We start from the raw sequence: 27912 nt of genomic DNA on the forward strand, positions 1-27912 counted from the left end.
CCAATAGCACGGGTTAATCTTTCCGAAAATGACACTTTCTACTAAAAAAAACTCACTTTTCGATCAATTTACCGGGAACTATGCCAGGAGTCACTTAGTGAGAAAAAAACTGATAATTTATATCAAGCGAATACCGGAGCGCGAAACAAGTCGACCGTACTTCTTGCTAGGACGCAGTGAGATGACGTGAATTATTTAGTAATCGTCAATTGTAGTAATATTTAGGTGAATTTGTGGTATGTTTAATGTGTTTTAATACAGTAGTATTACATTATTTCATCCGGATTTTTTTTTAAATAAAATTTAACTTTTACTTTATTATAATTAACAGAAAACTGTTCTTTTTAGTAACTATCATGTGTATCGAACCTATTCTTAATTCTATACCCTATTGCACTGGTTGTTGTTAAGTTGGTCTTTTTGCATTTGTTTGCTCCTCAATGCTCTAATAACTGTTGCTCCGGAATAAAGGAATAGTTGGTTATTGGTTTTAATTCTTACGTTTATTTTCTTTCTACAACTGATGACTTCGAAAAGGACATCACATCTCCAATAGACGTCTTTTTGTTGTAAGCACTCCTGTAGTTTGGCGGTTAAGCTTGTGAGTGCTCAATCCGATTTTACACTCTTCAATTTATTTTGGATATTGAAAATCAGGATTCATTTATTATTATTAATCAAACTTACGCTCAAAACCATTAAAAATCCCTAATCGACTAGCAATAAAAAACGCATATTTTCATCTGCCACCTGGACCTTCTCCAGCGCCCCAAACAGTAGTTCGGGACGCATTACCTTTGACTGGCTTTCATGTCGGGTCGATAACACCGAACTCTCTCTGCAGCGGTCTTGGGTTGCTTTTGAAGAACCGTCTGCCTGACGATCCTTCGCGAGCTTCCGGGAATCTACGCATGTATTTTGTAGCCATATGTTGAGACATACCTAGCACTGATTTTCACTGTTGCACAATTTGTCAATAATCGCTTATTTTACTCCTAAGAAGTATTTGTAGAACGCGGGTTCTTAATCACACAAGCACTCTTGAGTAATATAGCGCTAAATGGAAATAGTAGATAGAGTTTCTTTCTCTATCATGCATCATAGATGCATTAAAATTGCATTTAGAGCAGAGGCCTAACAGCAGTGCTGTTTTATAACTTTTCAGGTTCAACCAGAACGATGTGCAACCAAGTGTTACTCGATTATGGCGACGATAAAATCATCATTTGTACAATTTTCCTTCTTTTCCTGAGATTTGGAAAAGTTTTTATTTCAGCAGATTTGTAGAGTTATTTTCTATCGATTGGCGTATTTGGATTATAATTTCATCCATAAATGACAAAGTTACAAGCGTTTAAAACCTAACACTATTTCGCCATAAATTTGTTTTGATTTGCACCCCAGTGTAGTCCACAAAGACGTAGTTCTACGTCGAAAAAAAAAACTCTCTTGCTCAATTAAAGCGCCAAGGCACCAAATTACATCAAACCAAAGCAAACTTAGTGGCAACAAAATGCAAGGCGAGAACAATCACGTTCTATGTGCAAAGTGTTAGTCACGGTTAACGCTACATAGTATTATAGTACATAGAAATAGTAGGCTTGGAGCTTCCAATTGAACCGCATACCAGCCAACCAACCAGAAACTTCAATGGCAAGGTCAATCAAAATTATGAGACTTCATAACTTCTCGCACAAAATTGAATGAAGATCTGTTGTGAACCAACATCTCGCACCAATACACAGAGAACCGCATGCGGAGCCTACGAAAAGAAAACAAAACAAAAACGACTCTGACTCTGTGCTCTGTCTCGCCCTCCAGTGCGCAGAAAGGCGGAAAATTCACGAGGTAAAATCGTTTTTCCTCGCGCATCAACAACCAACATAGAGTTGGGGACATCCCATGATGGAATTAACTTTTGACATTTGTTCCATCTGAACATATTCGAAAGCCGATTGCTACTGTGGTGCTGTCATACTGTGCTCACAACAGAGGCAAATAGTGAAAGCTTGATTGGAAGTGTAGTGGCTGTTTGAAATAGTTACAAAGTAGGGAAATCGCTTCCAAATCATTGATTTTGTTTCCGCAGCTGGATACGAGACGGAAATTACCTCTCGAAAGAAGAAAGGAAAATACAAAATAAACAAAAAGCGATTGAAAACAATTCTTCACATCCAAAGGGGGGAAAAAATGTTTGCATAAGTAGGCGGTGATGGAATGCAAAAGTGAAACCAGTGTGGTTCGATTTGAGCATTAAATAAACTCCTAAACAGACAATGCAGTAGAGATCACTTATGCATACATCGTAGCAAAGAGTGCGATTATCAGAACGTAACGTAACCAAGCCATTGCACCCTGGTGCAGGTGTCTTCGGGAGTTTTTTTTTGTTTTCGTTCAAAATCACGTACGAACAGTGAGTGCGCGACACAAAGTCGATCGCAGCAATCTCCGCTCGGCTCTGTTGAAGTTTCCAGCCAAGGCCTCCTTGGATCTGCCGCAGCGAGTGACAAGCACGCCATCAGCATAGCGCCAGCATAATCAAAGCGGTGGCAGCGACCACGACGACAGCGACGACAATTGCTGGGAAGTGATGATTTTTCGGAATTTTCTTTTCATCACTCATCAGCTCAACGTGAAGAGTAGTTTTGTCTCGTGACGAACGATCCGCTCGGTGAAAAACTTCGCCCGGACCAGGGCGAGGCGGTATGAATGCAAGAAGGTGATTGCATGTTTTTTTTTTAATGTTGTATAATTTATGCCTACATAATCTCTTTCTATCTCCGCACGACTAACGATGGCAATTTGCGTCGGATGTAAAGAGACGTGAAATTTGCTAGATTAAGCGTTTGTGTTGCTTTCTGAAGGAATACATAATGATGATGATTAACATTATATGACATTAGGTTTCTTTAATGCTATTATTTGACTATTGTATTCTGTTGTTGCATTGTTCAGGGGTCTCAGATAGCCTAGTCAGTGAAGGTACGGCACTTAAGGTGTCTACGTGTTTCATGAGCAGGCCTTTTCAAGCTTCCAAGCATTTCCTTCCCGAGGCTCCTAGAATTTATTTTGTTTGGGCGGTTTGTATATAAACTACTAGACTGCTTAAGGGTGTGGCAAGTATCTAAGAAGTTTATGGACAGACACTCAAACAAGATAAGACATCAATCTATTAATTTTTGAACATGGAATGTATTGATCTTTTACAATTGGTGCATCAAAAGTCTTTTTCAATTGAATGTAAAAAAAATAAATAATAATTCAATCACGTTCAGTAGAAAACGGAATAGGGTAGAGGACTACTTCGGCCTAATCGCCCATTTTGGGCCTATCGAGCAGAAAACTTCAAATAAATCCATGATTTCAGAGTTAACAAGTCAATTATGCGTTTGGTACGATACTTTAGTTGATAAGCTTCGGAACGAAGTCAATAAGAACGCGTGATATGAAGGTTTGCATCCATTGTTCTCAAAAACAAAAGAAGCGCTCCGACCGAATCATTTTTATCTTCATCCGATAGGCCGAAGTGAATTCATTGGCGTTTCAATGGCGTTTCAATGCGTTGGACCGAATTTAGCATCCGTAGGCCGAGTTTGGCTTCAAGAAGCAGTGTTAGACTTTTGACAATATCTCAACGATTGGTTTCTCTTTATCAAATCTTACGGTACATACGGAAAGGTAAATAAATTTGGAAGCCATCAGTAGCAATAACATTCCGTTTGGTTCTAAACTACGCTAGATTAAGAAAGACTAAGTGCGGGTTGTGCTTAATAGAGGCCGGAAATGGGGTAGTTAACCCTATATCCAATATTGTAGTCACTATTGGTAATCAGCCAATAGAAAAGTGCGAAAGTGTTAGGAATTATGTTGGATTCAAAATTATCTTTTATTGACCAAGCAATTCTTGTTATATGCACTCAGGAAATTAAGCTGGACGGAATTCCCTCTTCCGCATTACGACGCCCGCTGTATACTTATAAACATCCAAACACCTAATGATCTCATAGCACATCACATTGATTCAGCAGCTCTTCTAGATAGGTTTTTTTTTTAAAATAATAACTAAATAAATAAATACATAAGTAAATAAATAAATAAATAAATAAATAAATAAATAAATAAATAAATAAATAAGTGAATGAATGAATGAATAAATAAATAAATAAATAAATCAATAAATCAATAAATCAATAAATGAATAAAAAAATAAAAAATAAATAAATAAATAAATAAATAAATACATAAATAAATAAATAAATAAATAAATAAATAAATAAATAAATAAATAAATAAATAAATAAATCAATCAATTAATCAATCAATCAATCAATCAATCAATCAATCAATCAATCAATCAATCAATCAATCAATAAATCAATCAATCAATCAATCAATCAATCAATCAATCAATCAATCAATCAATCAATCAATCAATCAAACAATCAATCAATCAATCAATCAATCAATCAATCAATCAATCAATCAATCGATAATTCAATAGATCAGCAAAACAAATAAATTAATAAATCAATAAATAAATAAATCAATAAATAAATAAATTAATAAATCAACATATCAATAAATTAATAAATCAATAAATCAATAAGTCAATAAATCAATAAATCAATATATCAATAAATCAATAACTCAATAATTCAATAAATCAATAAATCAATCAATCAATCAATAAATCAATAAATTAATAAATCAATAAATCAATAAATCAATTAATCAATAAATCAATAAATCAATAAATCAATAAATCAATAAATTTAATAAATCAATAAATAAATAAATCAATAAATCAATAAATCAATAAATCGATAAATCAATTAATCAATGAATCGATAAATCAATAAATCAATAATTTAATAAATCACTTAATCAATAAATCAATAAATCAATAAATCAATAAATCAATAAATCAATAATTTAATAAATCAATCAATCAATAAATCAATAAATCAATAAATCAATAAATCAATAAATCAATAAATCAATAAATCAATAAATCAAAAAATCAAAAAGTCAATAAATAAATAAGTAAATAAATCAATAAATTAATAAATCATTAAAATAATAAATCAATAAATTAGTTAATCAATAAATAAGTAAATCAATAAATGAATAAATCAATAAACCAATGAATGAATTAATCAATAAATCAATAAATCAATAAATCAATAAATCAATAAATCAATAAATCAATAAATTAATAAATCCATAAACAAATGAATAAATAAATCAATAAATCAATAAATTAATAAATCAATAAATCAATAAATCAATAACTCAATAAATCAAACAATCAATAAATCAATAAATCAATAAATCAATAAATCAATAAATCAATAAATCAATAAATCAATAAATCAATAAATCAATAAATCAATAAATCAATAAATCAATAAATCAATAAATCAATAAATCAATAAATCAATAAATCAATAAATCAATAAATCAATAAATCAATAAATCAATAAATCAATAAATCAATAAATCAATAAATCAATAAACCAATGAATAAATAAATCAATAAATCAAAGTAATTAATCAATAAATCAATAAATCAGTAAATCAATAAATCAAACAATCAATAAATCAATAAATCAATAAATCAATAAATCAATAAATCAATAAATCAATAAATCAATAAATCAATAAATCAATAAATCAATAAATTAATAAATCAATAAATCAATAAATTAATAAATCCATAAACAAATGAATAAATAAATCAATAAATCAATAAATCAATAAATCAATAAATCAATAAATTAATAAATCCATAAACAAATGAATAAATAAATCAATAAATTAATAAATTAATTAATCAATAAATCAATAAATCAATAAATCAATAAAACAATACATCAATAAATCAGCAAATTTATAAATAAATAAATTCATAAATCAATAAATCATAAATCAATAAATCAATAAATCAATAAATCAATAAATCAATAAATCAATAAATCAATAAATCAATAAATTAATAAATCCATAAACAAATGAATAAATAAATCAATAAATCAATAAATCAATAAATCAATAAATCAATAAATTAATAAATCCATAAACAAATGAATAAATAAATCAATAAATTAATAAATTAATTAATCAATAAATCAATAAATCAATAAATCAATAAAACAATACATCAATAAATCAGCAAATTAATAAATAAATAAATTCATAAATCAATAAATCATAAATCAATAAATCAATAAATCTATAAATCAATAAATCAATAAATCAATAAATCAATAAATCAATAAATCAATAAATCAATAAATCAATAAATTAATAAATCCATAAACAAATGAATAAATAAATCAATAAATCAATAAATCAATAAATCAATAAATCAATAAATTAATAAATCCATAAACAAATGAATAAATAAATCAATAAATTAATAAATTAATTAATCAATAAATCAATAAATCAATAAATCAATAAAACAATACATCAATAAATCAGCAAATTAATAAATAAATAAATTCATAAATCAATAAATCATAAATCAATAAATCAATAAATCTATAAATCAATAAATCAATAAATCAATAAATCAATAAATCAATAAATCAATAAATCAATAAATCAATAAATCAATAAATCAATAAATCAATAAATCAATAAATCAATAAATCAATAAATCAATAAATCAATAAATCAATAAATCAATAAATCAATAAATCAATAAATCAATAAACCAATGAATAAATAAATCAATAAATCAAAGTAATTAATCAATAAATCAATAAATCAGTAAATCAATAAATCAAACAATCAATAAATCAATAAATCAATAAATCAATAAATCAATAAATCAATAAATCAATAAATCAATAAATCAATAAATCAATAAATCAATAAATTAATAAATCAATAAATCAATAAATTAATAAATCCATAAACAAATGAATAAATAAATCAATAAATCAATAAATCAATAAATCAATAAATCAATAAATTAATAAATCCATAAACAAATGAATAAATAAATCAATAAATTAATAAATTAATTAATCAATAAATCAATAAATCAATAAATCAATAAAACAATACATCAATAAATCAGCAAATTTATAAATAAATAAATTCATAAATCAATAAATCATAAATCAATAAATCAATAAATCAATAAATCAATAAATCAATAAATCAATAAATCAATAAATCAATAAATTAATAAATCCATAAACAAATGAATAAATAAATCAATAAATCAATAAATCAATAAATCAATAAATCAATAAATTAATAAATCCATAAACAAATGAATAAATAAATCAATAAATTAATAAATTAATTAATCAATAAATCAATAAATCAATAAATCAATAAAACAATACATCAATAAATCAGCAAATTTATAAATAAATAAATTCATAAATCAATAAATCATAAATCAATAAATCAATAAATCAATAAATCAATAAATCAATAAATCAATAAATCAATAAATCAATAAATTAATAAATCCATAAACAAATGAATAAATAAATCAATAAATCAATAAATCAATAAATCAATAAATCAATAAATTAATAAATCCATAAACAAATGAATAAATAAATCAATAAATTAATAAATTAATTAATCAATAAATCAATAAATCAATAAATCAATAAAACAATACATCAATAAATCAGCAAATTTATAAATAAATAAATTCATAAATCAATAAATCATAAATCAATAAATCAATAAATCAATAAATCAATAAATCAATAAATCAATAAATCAATAAATCAATAAATCAATAAATCAATAAATCAATAAATCAATAAATCAATAAATCAATAAATCAATAAATCAATAAATCAATAAATCAATAAATCAATAAACCAATGAATAAATAAATCAATAAATCAAAGTAATTAATCAATAAATCAATAAATCAGTAAATCAATAAATCAAACAATCAATAAATCAATAAATCAATAAATCAATAAATCAATAAATCAATAAATCAATAAATCAATAAATCAATAAATCAATAAATCAATAAATCAATAAATCAATAAATCAATAAATCAATAAATCAATAAATCAATAAATCAATAAATCAATAAATCAATAAATCAATAAATCAATAAATCAATAAATTAATAAATCAATAAATCAATAAATTAATAAATCCATAAACAAATGAATAAATAAATCAATAAATCAATAAATCAATAAATCAATAAATCAATAAATTAATAAATCCATAAACAAATGAATAAATAAATCAATAAATTAATAAATTAATTAATCAATAAATCAATAAATCAATAAATCAATAAAACAATACATCAATAAATCAGCAAATTTATAAATAAATAAATTCATAAATCAATAAATCATAAATCAATAAATCAATAAATCAATAAATCAATAAATCAATAAATCAATAAATCAATAAATCAATAAATCAATAAATCAATAAATCAATAAATCAATAAATCAATAAATCAATAAATCAATAAATCAATAAATCAATAAATCAATAAATCAATAAACCAATGAATAAATAAATCAATAAATCAAAGTAATTAATCAATAAATCAATAAATCAGTAAATCAATAAATCAAACAATCAATAAATCAATAAATCAATAAATCAATAAATCAATAAATCAATAAATCAATAAATCAATAAATCAATAAATCAATAAATTAATAAATCAATAAATCAATAAATTAATAAATCCATAAACAAATGAATAAATAAATCAATAAATCAATAAATCAATAAATCAATAAATCAATAAATTAATAAATCCATAAACAAATGAATAAATAAATCAATAAATTAATAAATTAATTAATCAATAAATCAATAAATCAATAAATCAATAAAACAATACATCAATAAATCAGCAAATTTATAAATAAATAAATTCATAAATCAATAAATCATAAATCAATAAATCAATAAATCAATAAATCAATAAATCAATAAATCAATAAATCAATAAATCAATAAATTAATAAATCCATAAACAAATGAATAAATAAATCAATAAATCAATAAATCAATAAATCAATAAATCAATAAATTAATAAATCCATAAACAAATGAATAAATAAATCAATAAATTAATAAATTAATTAATCAATAAATCAATAAATCAATAAATCAATAAAACAATACATCAATAAATCAGCAAATTAATAAATAAATAAATTCATAAATCAATAAATCATAAATCAATAAATCAATAAATCTATAAATCAATAAATCAATAAATCAATAAATCAATAAATCAATAAATCAATAAATCAATAAATCAATAAATTAATAAATCCATAAACAAATGAATAAATAAATCAATAAATCAATAAATCAATAAATCAATAAATCAATAAATTAATAAATCCATAAACAAATGAATAAATAAATCAATAAATTAATAAATTAATTAATCAATAAATCAATAAATCAATAAATCAATAAAACAATACATCAATAAATCAGCAAATTAATAAATAAATAAATTCATAAATCAATAAATCATAAATCAATAAATCAATAAATCTATAAATCAATAAATCAATAAATCAATAAATCAATAAATCAATAAATCAATAAATCAATAAATCAATAAATCAATAAATCAATAAATCAATAAATCAATAAATCAATAAATCAATAAATCAATAAATCAATAAATCAATAAATCAATAAATCAATAAATCAATAAATCAATAAACCAATGAATAAATAAATCAATAAATCAAAGTAATTAATCAATAAATCAATAAATCAGTAAATCAATAAATCAAACAATCAATAAATCAATAAATCAATAAATCAATAAATCAATAAATCAATAAATCAATAAATCAATAAATCAATAAATCAATAAATCAATAAATTAATAAATCAATAAATCAATAAATTAATAAATCCATAAACAAATGAATAAATAAATCAATAAATCAATAAATCAATAAATCAATAAATCAATAAATTAATAAATCCATAAACAAATGAATAAATAAATCAATAAATTAATAAATTAATTAATCAATAAATCAATAAATCAATAAATCAATAAAACAATACATCAATAAATCAGCAAATTTATAAATAAATAAATTCATAAATCAATAAATCATAAATCAATAAATCAATAAATCAATAAATCAATAAATCAATAAATCAATAAATCAATAAATCAATAAATTAATAAATCCATAAACAAATGAATAAATAAATCAATAAATCAATAAATCAATAAATCAATAAATCAATAAATTAATAAATCCATAAACAAATGAATAAATAAATCAATAAATTAATAAATTAATTAATCAATAAATCAATAAATCAATAAATCAATAAAACAATACATCAATAAATCAGCAAATTTATAAATAAATAAATTCATAAATCAATAAATCATAAATCAATAAATCAATAAATCAATAAATCAATAAATCAATAAATCAATAAATCAATAAATCAATAAATTAATAAATCCATAAACAAATGAATAAATAAATCAATAAATCAATAAATCAATAAATCAATAAATCAATAAATTAATAAATCCATAAACAAATGAATAAATAAATCAATAAATTAATAAATTAATTAATCAATAAATCAATAAATCAATAAATCAATAAAACAATACATCAATAAATCAGCAAATTAATAAATAAATAAATTCATAAATCAATAAATCATAAATCAATAAATCAATAAATCTATAAATCAATAAATCAATAAATCAATAAATCAATAAATCAATAAATCAATAAATCAATAAATCAATAAATCAATAAATCAATAAATCAATAAATCAATAAATCAATAAATCAATAAATCAATAAATCAATAAATCAATAAATCAATAAATCAATAAATCAATAAATCAATAAACCAATGAATAAATAAATCAATAAATCAAAGTAATTAATCAATAAATCAATAAATCAGTAAATCAATAAATCAAACAATCAATAAATCAATAAATCAATAAATCAATAAATCAATAAATCAATAAATCAATAAATCAATAAATCAATAAATCAATAAATTAATAAATCAATAAATCAATAAATTAATAAATCCATAAACAAATGAATAAATAAATCAATAAATCAATAAATCAATAAATCAATAAATCAATAAATTAATAAATCCATAAACAAATGAATAAATAAATCAATAAATTAATAAATTAATTAATCAATAAATCAATAAATCAATAAATCAATAAAACAATACATCAATAAATCAGCAAATTTATAAATAAATAAATTCATAAATCAATAAATCATAAATCAATAAATCAATAAATCAATAAATCAATAAATCAATAAATCAATAAATCAATAAATCAATAAATTAATAAATCCATAAACAAATGAATAAATAAATCAATAAATCAATAAATCAATAAATCAATAAATCAATAAATTAATAAATCCATAAACAAATGAATAAATAAATCAATAAATTAATAAATTAATTAATCAATAAATCAATAAATCAATAAATCAATAAAACAATACATCAATAAATCAGCAAATTAATAAATCCATAAACAAATGAATAAATAAATCAATAAATCAATAAATCAATAAATCAATAAATCAATAAATTAATAAATATATTTATTTATAAATAAATTCATAAATCAATAAATCATAAATCAATAAATCAATAAATCAATAAATCAATAAATCAATAAATCAATAAATCAATAAATCAATAAATTAATAAATCCATAAACAAATGAATAAATAAATCAATAAATCAATAAATCAATAAATCAATAAATCAATAAATTAATAAATCCATAAACAAATGAATAAATAAATCAATAAATTAATAAATTAATTAATCAATAAATCAATAAATCAATAAATCAATAAAACAATACATCAATAAATCAGCAAATTAATAAATAAATAAATTCATAAATCAATAAATCATAAATCAATAAATCAATAAATCTATAAATCAATAAATCAATAAATCAATAAATCTATAAATCAATAAATCAATAAATCAATAAATCAATAAAACAACAAATCAATAAATCAATAAAAAAATACTTACTCAGCGAATAACCTCAATTTCTACGATTCATTGCGTACCTAACGTTTAAATTAGCATCAGAGTTCTGCATTTTTCGAGCAATATAATTTTCGTGTAAGTCATTGTGTTCCTTGTTAACGAGTCACGATGAACATTCCTCCTATCAAACATGACTTGACTATCGCTTGTTTCGTTCGTCAAGTGCATCCAGTTCATTTCATTTGAAGCAAAGACTTGTTTCAATTGACGCAATGAATGACTCGAAATCTGCTTCCTTCGTTTTTTCCACTTTCACTACAATTCGGGGATCATTCGACTTGTGACGCGTCGCGTCGTCAGGCATCGATATATAGTATCCAGATAGTATCCACACAATATCGGTTGGCGATAGGGATGTCATCAGGACTATGTAGTAATAAAATGTTATTTTATATTAAACGAAAATTAAATTAACGAATTCAAGATGGCGGCCACCGGGATACGGAAAAGTCTCAAATACCCTACAATATGGGTATTTTCGGAACGTGGACGACGCGAAGGTGCCGAAAATCGATGTCTGACGCCATTTTGGAATCAAATATGCCGGCCATCGGGCTCAGAAAAAAAAATGTAAAATATCCTAAGATATGGGTATTTTCGGAACTGGGACGAGGCGTGCATGCAGAAAATCGATATTCGACGCCATTTGTAGGGTATTTGACACTTCTCCTAAAATCGGAAGCCGCCATCTTGATGTCACTCCGATTCCTAAAGTACCCACATTGATCGATATTTGACAGTGTTTCACACTATTTCTGAACAAAAGTCGCCATCTTAGCTTTTAACATGGCGTCAAACTTTGGTTTCTGGACTCTAGACATTGCTGGAGTTTTGAAAATACCCGCATTGATGGGTATTTGACAGTATTTCCCACTTTTTCTGAAACCAGAAGTCGCCATCTTGGTTTTAAATATGGCGTCTGACATCGATTTTCGGCATCTACGTTCTGAAAATTTCCCCTATTTTAGTTCTGAAAATTCCCTTATTTTAGGGTATTTGACACTACTTCTCAAATCGGAAGCCGCCATCTTGAATTTCACAATGGCATCGGATATTGATTTCCAGCTTCTAGACATTACCCTGATTGGAAACTGTATGTATGGATATTTGATAGATTTTTCCATTTTTTCAAAATTTCAAGAATTTAAAAATGGCGTCGGACATCGACTTTCATTCTCTAAACGACATCCCGATTCCAAAAATACCCATAATGATGGGTATTTGTTTGTATTTCCCCCTTTTTCTAAATCTGGAAGCCACCATCTTGGATTTCAAAATGGCGTCGCATATTTATTTCCAATCTCTAGTCACCCCGATTAAAAAACTACCCATATTGATGGGTATTTGACAATATTTCCTATTTTTTTTTTTAAATCGGAAGCCGCCATCATGGATTTCAAAATGGCGTCAGACATCCATTTCCGGCCTCTAGATGACATGCCGATTACTTAACTACCATTATTAATGGATATTTGACAGTATTTCCCACTTTTTCTGACATCGGAAGCCGCCATCTTTGATTTCAAAATGTGGTCGGATATCGATTTTCAGTCTCTAGATTTCATTCCAATCCCAAAAATACCATATTGATGTGTATTTGACAGTATTTCCCACATTTGTTTGAACCGGAAGCCACAATCTAGGATTTCAAAATGGCGTCGGATATCGATTTTCAGCCTCTAGACGTCATCATCTTTTTTGAAATGGAAGCCGTCATCTTGGATTTTAAAATTGTGTCGCATATCGATTTTCGATCTTCAGGCGTCACCCCGATTCCAAAAATACCCATATTGATAAATCGTTGTCAGTATTTCACACTTTTTCTGGAATCAGAAGTCGTCATCTTGGATTTCAAAATGGCGTCTGTCATCGATTTCCGGTCTCTAGACGTTACTCCGATTCCATAAATACCCATATTGATGGGTAAACAAACCACCCGACAATGATAAATTTTACATCCACGTGCACAGATCTATGAGCATGCGTTTAAATTAACCGAGTGAACAATCAACAAAAGTCAGAAAAACTGCGCAAGTAAGTTCTGTTGATGTTGAAGAGCATCTGCTCGAAGAGAAGACAGAATGACTTTCAATTGAAAGTGATGATTGACAGCTTCGTCGTCGCTTGACGATTATCGATTGAAAGTGACTTTGTTGGGCTCTGATTAGCATAGATTTAAAAATTCAATTACCTAGCTTCAAATAGATCATCTCTCAAGCTTTTTTCTGCACAGTAAGTTGCATTTTGTCGGAAATTTACTCATTTTGGGATCAATACATTGGTTCCGGAGTTATTCCGGTTTCCGTTGGGGACACTCTGGGTCGGCATTTACCGCTCTTTACTGTTCTGTAATAATTATGCACACGGTGAAATTTTTTTTTTTACATTCGTGCAATTTTCAATAGTGACATTTTGAAAATGATAAATTCTTAATTTTAACAAATTCGTAGAAAAAATTCCTATCAATTGGCGTATTAAGAATTAAAATCCATCCTTTCTGGATCAAAATCAGACCACTTTCATGCCGCGACCGACTTTGGTGTTTGAAATTGCACCCCCAAGGTTGCCTTCAAGAACATGGTATGTTAGATTTAAACATATCTAGATAGAGATTGATTTTCAGGAATTCAAGGCACGCCCACGCAAACCAACACTACCACCGGGTAGGGGAAGTCTTATCCTAACTGATTTTGATGTTGATTTGCGTGGCCGAGTCTTGACTTTCAATACGTCATCGAAAGAAGTCATTGTTTACAAAAGCTGTCGCCCTAATTCCAGCTCTATCTTGATATGGGAACTGACATCCGATTGATGACCTTGACAAATTTCCACAAAATACTCTTTTACAAATGTATGGTGGTCCTGAAAACGACCGTTTTGCCGTGATGGTTGAGCTATGCTAAGGGTATTAAACACAGATGAGGCTGGTGAGCTGTATGTTTTTTGAAATGAAGGTGGCGCGCTTGGCATAGAAGGCCCACAACTATTCACGAACTATTCCGATGCGGCTTCTTCCTCCTTCTATGGATGCTCATGTGGGCTGCAGCTCGCTGCTTGCAGGCAGCCTTTCGTTGTGTACTGGAGAACAATGTTCAACGCTACGCACCGAAAGCACTGCTGCTGCTGATGATGCCGATTACCGGACACCACAACACACGGTAATTGGAACTAAATCCGATCAGCGGTTGAGACCAGCCTTGATAGCTAGCTGATGAGGGGAGCCTTTCGTTGTGTACTGGAGAACATCACCACTCACCACGCGGTGATTGAATAAACAGCGTTTGGTGAGACCAAATGGAATTCAACTTTGAAATGTGTGTAAGGGAAATCGCTTTTCGCAGGCAATCGGTGATAATTTTAATTATCATAGCATTCGTGCAGTTTTCAGTAGTGAAATTTTGAAGATTGATAAAGTCTTAAATTTTAAAGATGCGTAGGAATATTTCTGATCGATTGGTGGTAAAATGATTGAAATTGGTCCAGGGGCAGCTGAGTTATTCACGTTCAAAATCTTTCATAATTTTGTTACATGTTCCATTTTCTGTTTTCACAAAGTGTACCCCCATATAGAAATCACAGACGTAGTCCTACGTCAAAACTTTGCCGGTAATGACCTTGTTGATATTTCACGGTCACATTAGCCCTCCCGGGAATGTTCTGGAGCCCCCAGGGAAGTGGTCAATTCTTGATTAGAATCAAAACCCGTCGTGCGATATATCAAACTTCATGATTTTACAAAGCTTGGCCGGTAATGACCTTGTTGATAGTCCACGGTCACATTAGCCCTCCCGGGCAGTTTCTAGCGCCCTCGGAAATGTTTCGGAATCCCGGGAAGTGGCCAATTTTGACAAGAACAAAAACCCGTTGTGCGACATATCATACTTCATGATTTTACAAGCCTCGGCCAGTGGTGGCCATATTGAGAGTGCACGGTTGCATTCACCCTCGAGAAGTGACCTATTCTCAACTAGAATTAAAACCCGTCGTTCGACACATATAGGTTCATGATTTTGAAGAACTCGGCCAGTAATGGCCTTATTGCAAATCACTCGCATGAAGTCCAATTTCATATAGATCACTACGCGAACCCTAACCTAAACCTTTTCATCTCCTTTCCTCATCCGCAAGTATTGACAGTCGTGGTGGGTTTGTTTTGGTCTGCATTCGTTTCTATCTCATTCATTCTCATGGAGAAACCCAACAAACATTGAATGTTGAATAAGAGCTTATTCAGACAAATATTTGCTTCTTCAGCTGAAAAATTGCTTATCCAGCTTTTAATCAGCCCAAATTGTGTGCTGGGTAGCTTTTGTGAGTAGTGCTTTATTGAAGCTCGGATGCTAATTTGACAGCTCCTACTGTTCGTTTACGATTTTGCTTGGCTTTTGTCACTCCGCAAAACGTTAAATAGCATTCTAGATCATGACCATGAAAATTGTGATTCACGCAAATTTTTCACGTCAATTGTTGAACAATTTAAATTAATTTGTAATTACCTTTGTGGACTAATAAGAGTGCTTTTGAGGGCATTTATGTTTTGTCATCTTTCCGATTTTCATGTTGCATGAATGCAATGTCAATAGGCGAATCCAATAGAAACCAAGCGATCGTTTCAGCCTCTGGTGGTGAATAAGGGAACCATCAAAAGAGTGATGAGGGCTGAAATTTTCGCCGAGAAGCATACGAAGAGGAAAATGTTTTTACCTTTTCGGATTAATTTATCCATCGCAGGTGCTTGTAATCATCATCCACATTGAATATTTTGTTTTCTGTATCGATTGTGCAGTGATCCGGCTGGTGCTTCCACATATTTTTGTTAAGAAAAGTAAAGATTTATAAAACTCCCCCAGCGGTTATGATCTTCCGGATTTTTAATGTGGTGTTATTTGAGCTGTTTGAGACCCCTTCCGATAGAAATATGCAAGATACGCATAACAATATGCGTTAATTTGAGATGTAAAAATTGTAATTTTGATGTAAACAAACGGTTTGGTTGACGTTTCCTCTCATAATCGCCTAGCGCACTCTATATTGGTGGTGCATAGAAACAGCCTATAGGCCTTTTTAATGCACCACCACCGTTTGTTTACATTTGAATGATTGCCAATTTCCATCAGTAATTGCCATATTTTACGATTTTTCACAGATCTGAACTGATTTGCACCTGAACTATTAACACACAAGAAATCCGGAAGATCATAACCACTAAGGCACTTTTATAATTTTCCATTTTTCTCAACAAAAATACTCCACACACTTAATCTAGGTCGGTAAAAGCTCCAACAGCCGATTACCACGGCATTTACTTTTGCTGATATCTCTGCAAAATATCTGTTTGTTAGCTGATATTTCAGCAACATTTTATTTGTTAGCTGAGTCTCGGCAATTGTTTTACTGAATCTCAGCAAAATAAATACGCCTTTTTAATGCACCACCAACGTAGAGTGCGCCACGCGAGTTCGAGAAGAAACGTCAACCAAACCGTTTGTTTACATCAGAATAACATTTTTTACAACGCAAATTAAAGCATTTTTCATTCATCTATCGATAATTGTCTTATTGTACCTTAACTGTCCACACACAAGAAATCCGGAAGATCATAACCACTAAGGTACTATTCTAATTTTCCATTTTTCTCAACAATCATATTCATGAACACCGGCAGGATCTTTGCAAAACAACACAATTTCATTAAATTTTTCAACTGTAGATCAAATTTTTGAGCATCTCAGGTGAATCACGGACATGAATGCATCGCGGAGATGTAAAATGTCCTTAATAAACAAACAAACAAACAAACATCTCAGGTGAATCAATTTATCAGGAAAAGTGAAAAAGTGTTCCGTTTCCTATGTCTCACGGCAAAAATGTCTGCTCACAACACTCTTTTTGACTTTCTCCTGTTCACCTCCAGAGGATTTCTTGTGTGTTAATAGTTCAGGTGCAAATCAGTTCAGATCTGTGAAAAATCGTAAAATATGGCAATTACTGATGGAAATCGGCAAGATGTTGAATGAAAAATGCTTTAATTTGCGTTGTGAAAAATTCTCATTCTGATGTAAACAAACGGTTTGGTTGACGTTTCCTCTTGAACTCACGTGGTGCACTCTAGGTTGGCGGTGCATCGAAAAGGCCAATTAGGTTCAGTGGTGGACGGTGGTCAAGAAATGTGGACTCACAATAAGGCCATTACTGGCGGAGTTCAACAAAATCATGAAGTTCGATATGTCGCACTACGGGTTTTGGTTCCTGTCGAGAACTGACCAATTCCTGGGGGGCACCGGAACATGCCCGGGAGGGCTAGTGTGACCGTGGACTGTCAATAAAGTCATTGGCGGTATCTGAGAATAAGTTGTGCATGCTTGGAGCCTAATTTTGAATGGGATATAGGAAGTGAATTTTGAAATATGAAAATTGAATCAATTAAGCATTCAATACGCCTGATTTAAAAACTTGGAATTGAAAGTTTGTTTGTTTTTACACGGTTGGTGCGGCTGAGTCGCAATTTACATGGTACGTTTTGAACGATTTCTCAATAACGATTAAACCAAACGAGTTGATTCGAATCACATTTGCAAGCCATAGGTAACCGAAACATACTTTATAAAAATCAAAAATTTTGGTGTAAATACAAAATTTTTAAAATATGTCTACATAGACCATAGACCATGCTATAGTAACGATTGGCATTAAAGTCGTATTTTTTTAAAAATATTTTAGAATGCGAAACATCAAAATCTTGGTTTGTTTTTTTTTTACACGGTACATATCCCCACATATCAAAAAAGAGCAGATTGTGGAGTGGTGCGCATGATACTCGACACATTCTTCGCATCGAATATAAACTACTGCCGTCTCCATGAGGTGGTGCCACCCACAGAACGGATATTGCAGGATCATTTCGACGGCATAGTTCATAGCATCTGTGGATAAAACGAGAATTACCCATCGATCAATGTTAATTATATGATGCCGATTTCTATTATTATTACCATTGCATTGTCACCAAGTTCACTCGGTGTAACCAACGCCGATAGTGCACCGCCGCCTACTGATGTAAGCGCCTGGCGCTCTGCAACTTCGAGTCCCCTAGCAGCTCGCCTACTGAGCTTTTAAGTCGCTAAGCTCCTGATACTGATGGTCGATTTTTTTCTCTCTTTTCTCGCTTTGCAGCCATCCATCATCGACATAGAGAAGGGACGGGTGGAAAATGACCCTCCCAGCGGCAAGCAGCAGCAGTACAACATCTCGTCGACGTCATCAAGTGCGGTTCCAGCAACCGACGAAAGCCCCAACGCGAGCAGTTCACGCTCGACCAGTGAACGGGTCGGATTAGTCTTCCTGTACGCGATTCAGTTTGTCGGTTTCGGTGCTTCGATCGCGGGAATCGTCCTCGTTTGGTACTACATGGGTTGGGAGTTTGGATTGCCGGCGGTTCTGATCGCCCTGCTGGCCGTGCTGATAGCCAGCGGGAAATGGCGCTGGTTCTACATTGCCGCCGTGACGGCTCCCCGAGACGTTAAGTGAGTGTGACACGTGTAATGAATTAACCTATGGGTCTTGTCGGAGAAAGATGCTATCTAGTTGGTAATTGATGCGTGGAGGAATCCAAGTGTGCTGCGTACATTTCGTAGTTTAAGTGAAAATAAGAGGTTTTCTAGGCTTTTCACGCTGTCATTGATTAGTGGTCATTAACTTCATCGTAGCACGCTACGATGCGAGTTACTACTTCGGTTGTGAAATATGTTTTCCAAGGTCTGCTTGGATCGCGGAGAGAAGAAACCGGTTTCTTCGGGGCTTTTATGACGGCTGAAGACATCGACTATTGACCGTGATTGAGCATCTAGTAAGCCTGTTGTTGTTGTTTTGGCAATGATGGTGATGATGATGATGAGTGATTTTTAAGGTGGCATGTGGTGACTGATTGACCTTATAGCCAGTGCTATGTATTCGTCAATGTGAGCGTTTTTTTCTCTCTCAGAACCGCGAATAATTAGCCTGAACAATTGCGCTGATCGTGCGAGCGAATATCCTCTATAAAGCAACAAGTGGAGGTCTCGCAGTGGCAACAAAGGCGAAAAACAGGCGACTGTGCGTGATTATTATGCAAGACTCTTAACTTGTCTTGAATCCGGCTTGTGTGTTAGTGTTTCAACAGGTTCATCAAGGTTAAGCTTTTTGCGATATTTTGTCTAGTCGAGCGATAAGCGGGTATATGTAGATTCGATGTGTTTATACTGTATTGTTAATTCAATTTTAAATGAGGTTACATTCATGACCTTAACTGACGCTTTGTTACAATTAGTTCAAACTGGTGTCAAATTGAGACTTATTTAAACCATTTCAAGAAGCCAGGGATGGGTCGCTCTTTGGTGCATCGTTCATTACTTTACATTTTAAAAAGCTACCGTAGAGCCCAACTGAATTTTCAGCTAATCCACCTCAAAATAGAAAATAGATAGATTAATGGATTAACTAAAAATTCTATTAGACTAAACATTAGTTTTCTATATTATAAAGAAATGAACGATGCATCAAAGAGCGATCCATCCCTGCAAGCAGCTGAATTCTTGTTGTTTCTAAAAATGTTTTGACAATCAGGAAGACAGCACCGCTTAAGTTAAGCCTCACACAAACGTGACTGACATTCCGTCATTTTATCACCGCAATGCACTTCGCATTCTTTCTAACGAGTCTTTGACAGCGTTGACGCGTTGCATACCAAGTAGATTGTCGCTGGGACATGTAAACCGGCCGAACCTTGGCGCTGTCTTGCTATTCTTGGCGTTTCCTCCAGAAAATACGCGACACGTCATACGGCGAACGACCGACCGACACCTTCGACAGGTTGAGTGATACCGCATTTGTTGTGTAGGCCAAATTCCAAAACTGATTTACTTTTATTTTGTTTCGACCCAGCAGCGATAGTCCGCTGTCATTATCAGCGATTTATGGGGTTTGATAACACCGACCGGCTTGCTCTGTTGCGGTACTTCCAATCCACGCCTGCTTTGATAATGTCATATTTCACACTTTCACTTTTATGCCACGGCGATGCGCTTTTCTTGATGCAGAATTGCATGACCAAACGGAGGGTGAAGTCCGCTCGCGAGACCGGTTTGTAGGTACTCTCCAGCTGGTTTATTTACCTTTTTTTTGTTACTTCAATACCAACGTTGTACATGTGTTTCGTAATGGATTTTCGTCGTCGTCATAGTTGTCTATACCAGTAGGTAGATAGGTACCTATCAATCAACCAGTATACGTGAGTACAGTTATGTGTGCATGATGCACATCGAAGTTTAGGTTGGATGAGCTTTATGGCTGCTTCAATGCAGGCTTTGAAGTGGCCTCCTGAGGTTGGGAAGTTTTTGCGGTGGGCTTCGGTGGGCTTGCTAAGTTGACGACGCAACGTGGCGTAAATTGATGCAGCATCATAGAAGCTTTTGAAGGTATTGTTTGGTTGTAGGAGTTTCAATTTAAATGAATAAATGTATACATCTCGGTATAAATGAATAATGTATGATGATTTCAACGTTTTTGCAAAAATATCGATTTTTAAAGTGAAAATTGAAAAATATTTTGCCACCGGTTAACCTATTAGGCTATTAGTGTACCATTTTATAGTTTTCTGCATAGAAGTTCTAGTCTACACACATACACAGCCAGTACTTGAAAGAATCCTGGAAAATGATACATCTATCATTTTTCTTGTCATTATTAATGCCTGCTGCACATCAAGGATGTGAAACAAACATTAAAGCGGCCAGGCCTACTGTGTAGCGTTTAGTTAATTTTTGTGGAAGTGAATGTTTACCATGTCTACTTAATAAGTATAGACAGTGGTTAACATTTAATCCACAGGTAATCAAAGAGCGGGGACATACCGTACCAACCGCTCCGTATGCAGGATTTGAAAATAGGCTATATAAATCGTTGGGAGTGACAGAGCTAAGAAAGTTAATGTACACTCCTTGGTTGTCCGATCTCCTGGGATGGAACACAGGTATTTACCCCTTGTGTTCGAGCGTACAGTCCTCCCTCCGTACAAGCGTGGACGGCACCGCCAACCCACTGCCATCCCTCAATCGATCCAGCCGACCTCAGTAGAAGGACAACAGAGAGCGGTGTGCGGACGTAACCTATACGGAGGGAATGCTGTATTCGCCTAGGTTATAGCGCCCTTGCTCGCTACCATTTTCTTCTAGCGGTTGGGACCTGAGCACTAACTCTTGTCCTAGCCCTATATGGCATATGGTTATAGCGCCATTACTCGCTTTCTGAAAAGAGAAGAAGGGAAGGGAAGGAGAGGAAAAGGACTTGGGAAAAGGAAATGTGGAATTCCTTTCCTCATTAGTATTTGTATCGTCAACTTTTATGAAAATTATATAAATCATTTTTCCTTGGTCAGAGGTATTATTACGACATTTTAATAAGATTGTCTTATTATTTGTTAGTCAAAATTTAATGTTATAATGATCAACATAGCTTTGGATTATCCAATATTTTTCATAATTAAAAAAAAAAAAAAAAAACATTTTTTTACCTGAAATGAGTATTTGCAACATTGTCATACAGATCTAAAATTAAATCAGTAGCTTGCTTCTCTGCATCAGACATGCTTAGACGGCTTAGACTGACTCCACAAATCAATGGTTGCTACTCCGTGATTGGCCAGAATCAGTGAAATTGCACAGTGAATGGGGTTAGAAGTGACCGAAAATTCTCATTGTACACAGCAAAAAATTAATTTTGATATCACATCAAAGTGGATGCACTTCAATCGTGTCAAAAATATGGTGTAATATTACTAGCCAAAAAGGACAAAATTATCATTAATACAGTGCATGAACTGACATTACGTTGCTTTTACTGCATTTGTTTATTTTTGTGGCCATAAAAATTACATGAGATTTTCGACATGATCGAAGTGCATCCTCTCGAATGTAATATCAAAATTTATTTTTTGCTGTGTAGGGGAAATGGCTCTAATGTTGGCCTATGGGTTTAAGATTAGGCCCATAGCTAAAAATCTGCTTTTTATCAGTTTTATCTAGATGAACGCGTCATTGGGACGGTACTAATGGATATTTTTGATCGCTATTGAAAATTTAATCGATTGCTGAATTTATGTATGGGTCCTCCTCGTACACCTCTACCAAAACCAAAACGTAATTATTATTCAGAGCCGTGAACTTCCCCTTAAGTGGATATCTGTGTGTGTGTGTGAGTTTGTGTCTTCACGCCAGCTGATCAGAGTTCAACAGTGGAAGTACGGAAAAAATCAAGTCTGCATTATCGATTTATTTTCATTAACACCAGCAATGTCTAGAACCCAACACACAACTTGTTGTCATATATATAAATTTGAATTATTCGCATAATAAAATAAAATATGGAATGATCTCACCGAGCTCTCAAAAATGACATAGTCTAAATCGCAGAGTCTTTGTTTTGTAAGCAGCAGAAACAGAAGAGCAGCAATGCCTCTACCGATAGATGTGCCGCTGGCCGTCTTCGACCTCCTTCTTTATCAACTCGGAAATTCAGCTGCTTCGAAAAATCAGAGGTACCTAACCAAAATCGTGAAAGCACCACTACACTTCGCAACCCGTAAATTTTACTCTTGAACCGCGCACTAGAAAATGCTACTTTCACGACTGAACCGAAAATTAATGAAAACCCGAATCACAGCACTGGAATTCAGTTAAAAATACACATAGAAATAGCCTTCAATTTTTATACTCACGCACTTTTTAGAAAAATTTTATCAAGCGCCTCATCAAAAAATCGAAAAAAAACGCGACGAAAAAGATGACAACTGAAATTTTTTTTTTTTTTTTTTTTTTTTTTTTTTTTTTTTTTTTTTATATAGTTTTCTGCATAGAAGTTATTTTTTAACTAGAGACATATGTTGCGGATATCATCCATGCTGATAATTCATTCGGAAAGAAAACGTGATAAAATTAACAGGGTGAATTTTTTTTATTCAGCCCTGTTGATAAACAAAAGATATTCTAATCTAATCTAATATTTGGCTCCCGGGGAATTTGGAAACAACTGATGATTCATTTCGGGAATTATTGAGAAACGGGCAGAACAGATTGATCAATTATCGTTTATTATCTTCTTCCGAACGATTCGTAAAACATTACGTAGTTTTCACCAATAAAATTAAATATTTTGGTTTTTCCGGGTAGATTTTCATGAATTCTTCCCGGATGTTTCTCCTGACTTCCCCCGGAAGATTCTTCTGACTTCCTCTGGAAGTTTTGGCCAACTTCCTCTAGAAGTTTCTTGCGGCTGATTTCTCGCGGATGTTTCATTCGACTTCGAATGAAAACTTCTTCCAACTTGTTCTGAAGATTATTCCAAGTTTGCAGGAAGTTGTTTCTAACGTTCCCTGGAAGTTAATCCTAACTTTTTGTAGATGTATTTTCCGACTTTCTTCGGAAGTCCTACTGAAGTTCTCTGCAACTGGAAATTGTTTCCTATTCATCCCGCTAGACTCCTGACTTCTCTTTGAAGTTTATTCCGAATTCCCCAGAAGTTCAGAGAACTTTTCGACTTTTACCGGAAGTTTCCTCCAATATTCTCGGAAATTTATGTCAGTTTGCAGGCCAGCTTTTTTGGAAAGTTTCATTTGATTTTCACTGGATGCTTCTTCTGACTTCGCACCAAAGTTTCATTTGTCATCCTTTCGGATTTTTTTTTCCATATTTGCGCAGACAATTCTTTCAACATTCCCCGAATGTTTCTTCCCCAGAAATCCTTCTAGCTTCCTCTGGAAGTGTCTTCAAGCTTCCTCCGATTATATCATATTTCTCTCAAAAGTTTTAGCTGACTTCCTCCGGAAAACTCTTTCAAACTCTCATTCATTCGACTTCCTTGGAAGCCCTACTCAGTGATGAATATCATGACACTCACTCGACACTCGTCAACGCATCAACCGACTATCGCTGACAGAACGTTTTGTCACGCAGTGAGAGGTAGAGCCATGGCAAACAACATTCACCAGTAATGGTCGCTGCTCACATGCAAAACGCCGCTGATGATGTAAAGCACAACGAAAACAGTGATGATGAGAAAAAGTGAAACGACAGAAGAAAATGAAAACAATGCCTACGAATTCCATGTTCGTCTCGGCACGCGCGACTGTGTGAGTTACAAACAAGCTGGCAAAATTAAACGTTGGACTCATTCACCAACACACTCACATAAGCAAGCAAAGCAGCAACTGGTTCAGTATCGTGATTTTCGGGAGAGACCAGATCGGTGATGGATCACCACCGAAGACGATATTCACCAGTTGCTTTTTACTTCTTTCGTCAACTTGATGGACGGTCATCGAAAGAGCTTCGACAAGCACATTGATAGGAATGAACCAAGCGTTACTACCATCAGCTGTTTGACGATTGTGATTGTGATAGGTTGCAACTCTGGTCCTACTGGGTTCCCCTAAATGTGCCTTTCAATTTAAACGAAGGTTTTTTTTTTATAGAGTTCCGTTGGAAATCGCTATCGATTTTTCTTGGATGGTTCTACCAACAATCAATACGAAACTAACGATTTTAAATTGGCTCACTACTTGACTAACCTACTGGTCCCAAGCAAACGATTAACGTATCCCATTCTAGTCGAAATTCTAGTACTACACTATGTTTGTTTTGATTCGCTATGAAAATTTGACAGATAAAATGAGGGGTTAGTGGATTTTCCTATGTTTCGAGGGGTGCATCGATTAGCTTGGGACCGAAGATAGTACCAGAGCTGAGCCAAAAAGTTGAGCACCTTTCTTCGGGACCTTCTAGTCTTAGAGTTACCTCTATGGTTCTACCAACTTCGCTCGGGTGTTTCTACCAGCTACATCCGGATAGTATTTTTAAGTTTCCCCAAGTAAATCGAATAGGTAACTCAAGTAAATAGGCCTCAGATAGCCTAGCCAGTAAAGGCACGGTATTACCAATATTCTCGGTTCTTTCTAGTTGGAAATGTTCTAGACTTTCCTGGGCATATAGTACATTCTGAAAAACTTGCACGTCCGATTTACGTAAAAACATATGTGGTTTTCATCCACCCAATTTTTCAAAACACGACCGTAGATTTGACATAGGATTACGTGCTTGTTATTATGAGATGGATAATAGCTAGGTAGGTCATGACTTTTCATACACATTTCCTGACAGTTGGTGAAAGATCATTTGGATTCAAGTTGCTGCACGGGTAAGTTGAACATTTATTAGCTGCGTCGTGGGTGATTTGTCCATAATTAATATCGGCGGATTTTCACAGTTATCAATATTCGGCGACTGTGTTAGGGTAACCACTTTTTGCAAGTAACCGGTGATAATTTTGATCACCATTGCAACAGTTGCACATTTGTGTAATTTTCAATAGTGACCTATTGAAAATTGATAAAGTGTTTATTTTAGCAGATTCGTAGAAAAATTTCTAATCGATTGGCTTGTTTATAATAAAGATTCATCTGCAATTAACAGAGTGATAAGTGGTCAAAACCTGACCACTTTTCGTAACGCGGTCGATTTTGTTTTTTTTTAAATTGCACCCCCAAAATGTTGCCGAAGGACGTAATCCTACGTCAAAAACTTTTACGTGATATTCCGTTTTGTTTAAAATGCTTTGTACGTGAATTTCGAATGAGAAAATAGAATCTATTTAGTAGAACAGTCAATATTTTGCAATTTTATTGGGCAGAGTATTCAATTGTTATGTATATCTGCCTATAAAATTGCTTGGTTATGAATTAGATATCAATATTTATGTGTCAAATTCGAACAAATTTGTTTCATTTTAAATATGGGAAATGGCTCTAATGTTGGCCTATGGATATAAGATTGGGCCCTTCGCTAAAAATTAGCTTTTTATCAATTTTATCTAGATAAATGCGTCATTGGGACGGTAATAACGGATATTTTTGGTCGCTATTGAAAGTATAGTCGATTGCTAAATTTATGTATGTGCCCAAATTAGAGGCATTTAGGTCGACATTACATCAATTTCCCCTACTATCATTATAATCTTACTATAATCTTGCGAAACAGTTAGCAGACACAAAATGCCGACTCCTCCGCCTGAAATTATGAAAGTAGTAAAAGGTGTAGTTAGCTACACATAATCCTTAATAAATTAAGTGCCAAGTGCCGAAAAATCGACGTCTAAAGCCATTGTTTACAAATGCAATTACGCCCCTTTGAAATTTTGGCAGTGAATTATGTGAAAGAATCAAATTACCATTCAATATTTGCAGTTAGAATATGATCTGTCCATGAAAAAAGTGATTCATGGGATTCCAGATCAACTTTGAACTATTATTATCCCACTGAAAATGAAAAGTACCAACACGTTACTTGCACACGGCGAATGAGAACGATCCAAATTTGAGTTTAGTTCACTCATAATCGCCAAAAGTGCTGGAACTCAGCGATGAGAAAATTTGTCTCATGGTTTCCTGGGGAAAACCTAAAAAATCTGCCGAAAAATGAGGAAATTGACGAAAATTTTATTCAGTCTCGGAGTAGTACCAATAGACTGAGTGAATCCAATCTTTACTTTTCTCAAATTCGGGAATTTTTCCCTGGAAAATCATGGAAAAACCTGGGAAAACATGAGGCAAATTTACTCATCGCTGAGCTCCTGCACTTTATGTGATTTATGAGTTGACTAAACTCAAATTTGGATCGTTCTCATTCGCCGTGCATGAAATGATATTTTACAGACGGGTCACGTCTCAATGGATCCACTGGCTTCGGTGTCTTCAATGAATACTCTAGCGCCTTCCGCAAACTTCAGGAACCTTTTTC

General features: G+C 31.6%; 1 protein-coding gene across 1 annotated transcript in view; it reads left to right on the top strand.

Moving 5' to 3' along the window:
• Window positions 1-27912, top strand: part of LOC135699737 (long-chain fatty acid transport protein 4-like) — a 78091-nt gene that overhangs the window by 40382 nt on the left and 9797 nt on the right. The window contains exon 2 of the mRNA XM_065220042.1: window positions 19265-19614. Coding sequence (XP_065076114.1) covers window positions 19265-19614 — 350 coding nt within the window. The remainder of the gene's footprint in view (window positions 1-19264; window positions 19615-27912) is intronic.

The sequence above is a fragment of the Ochlerotatus camptorhynchus genome, unplaced genomic scaffold (genome assembly GCF_037179485.1).
Source record: "Ochlerotatus camptorhynchus isolate MF236.1 unplaced genomic scaffold, CSIRO-AGI_Acam_v1.1 ptg000114l, whole genome shotgun sequence".
NCBI lineage: Eukaryota > Metazoa > Arthropoda > Insecta > Diptera > Culicidae > Ochlerotatus > Ochlerotatus camptorhynchus.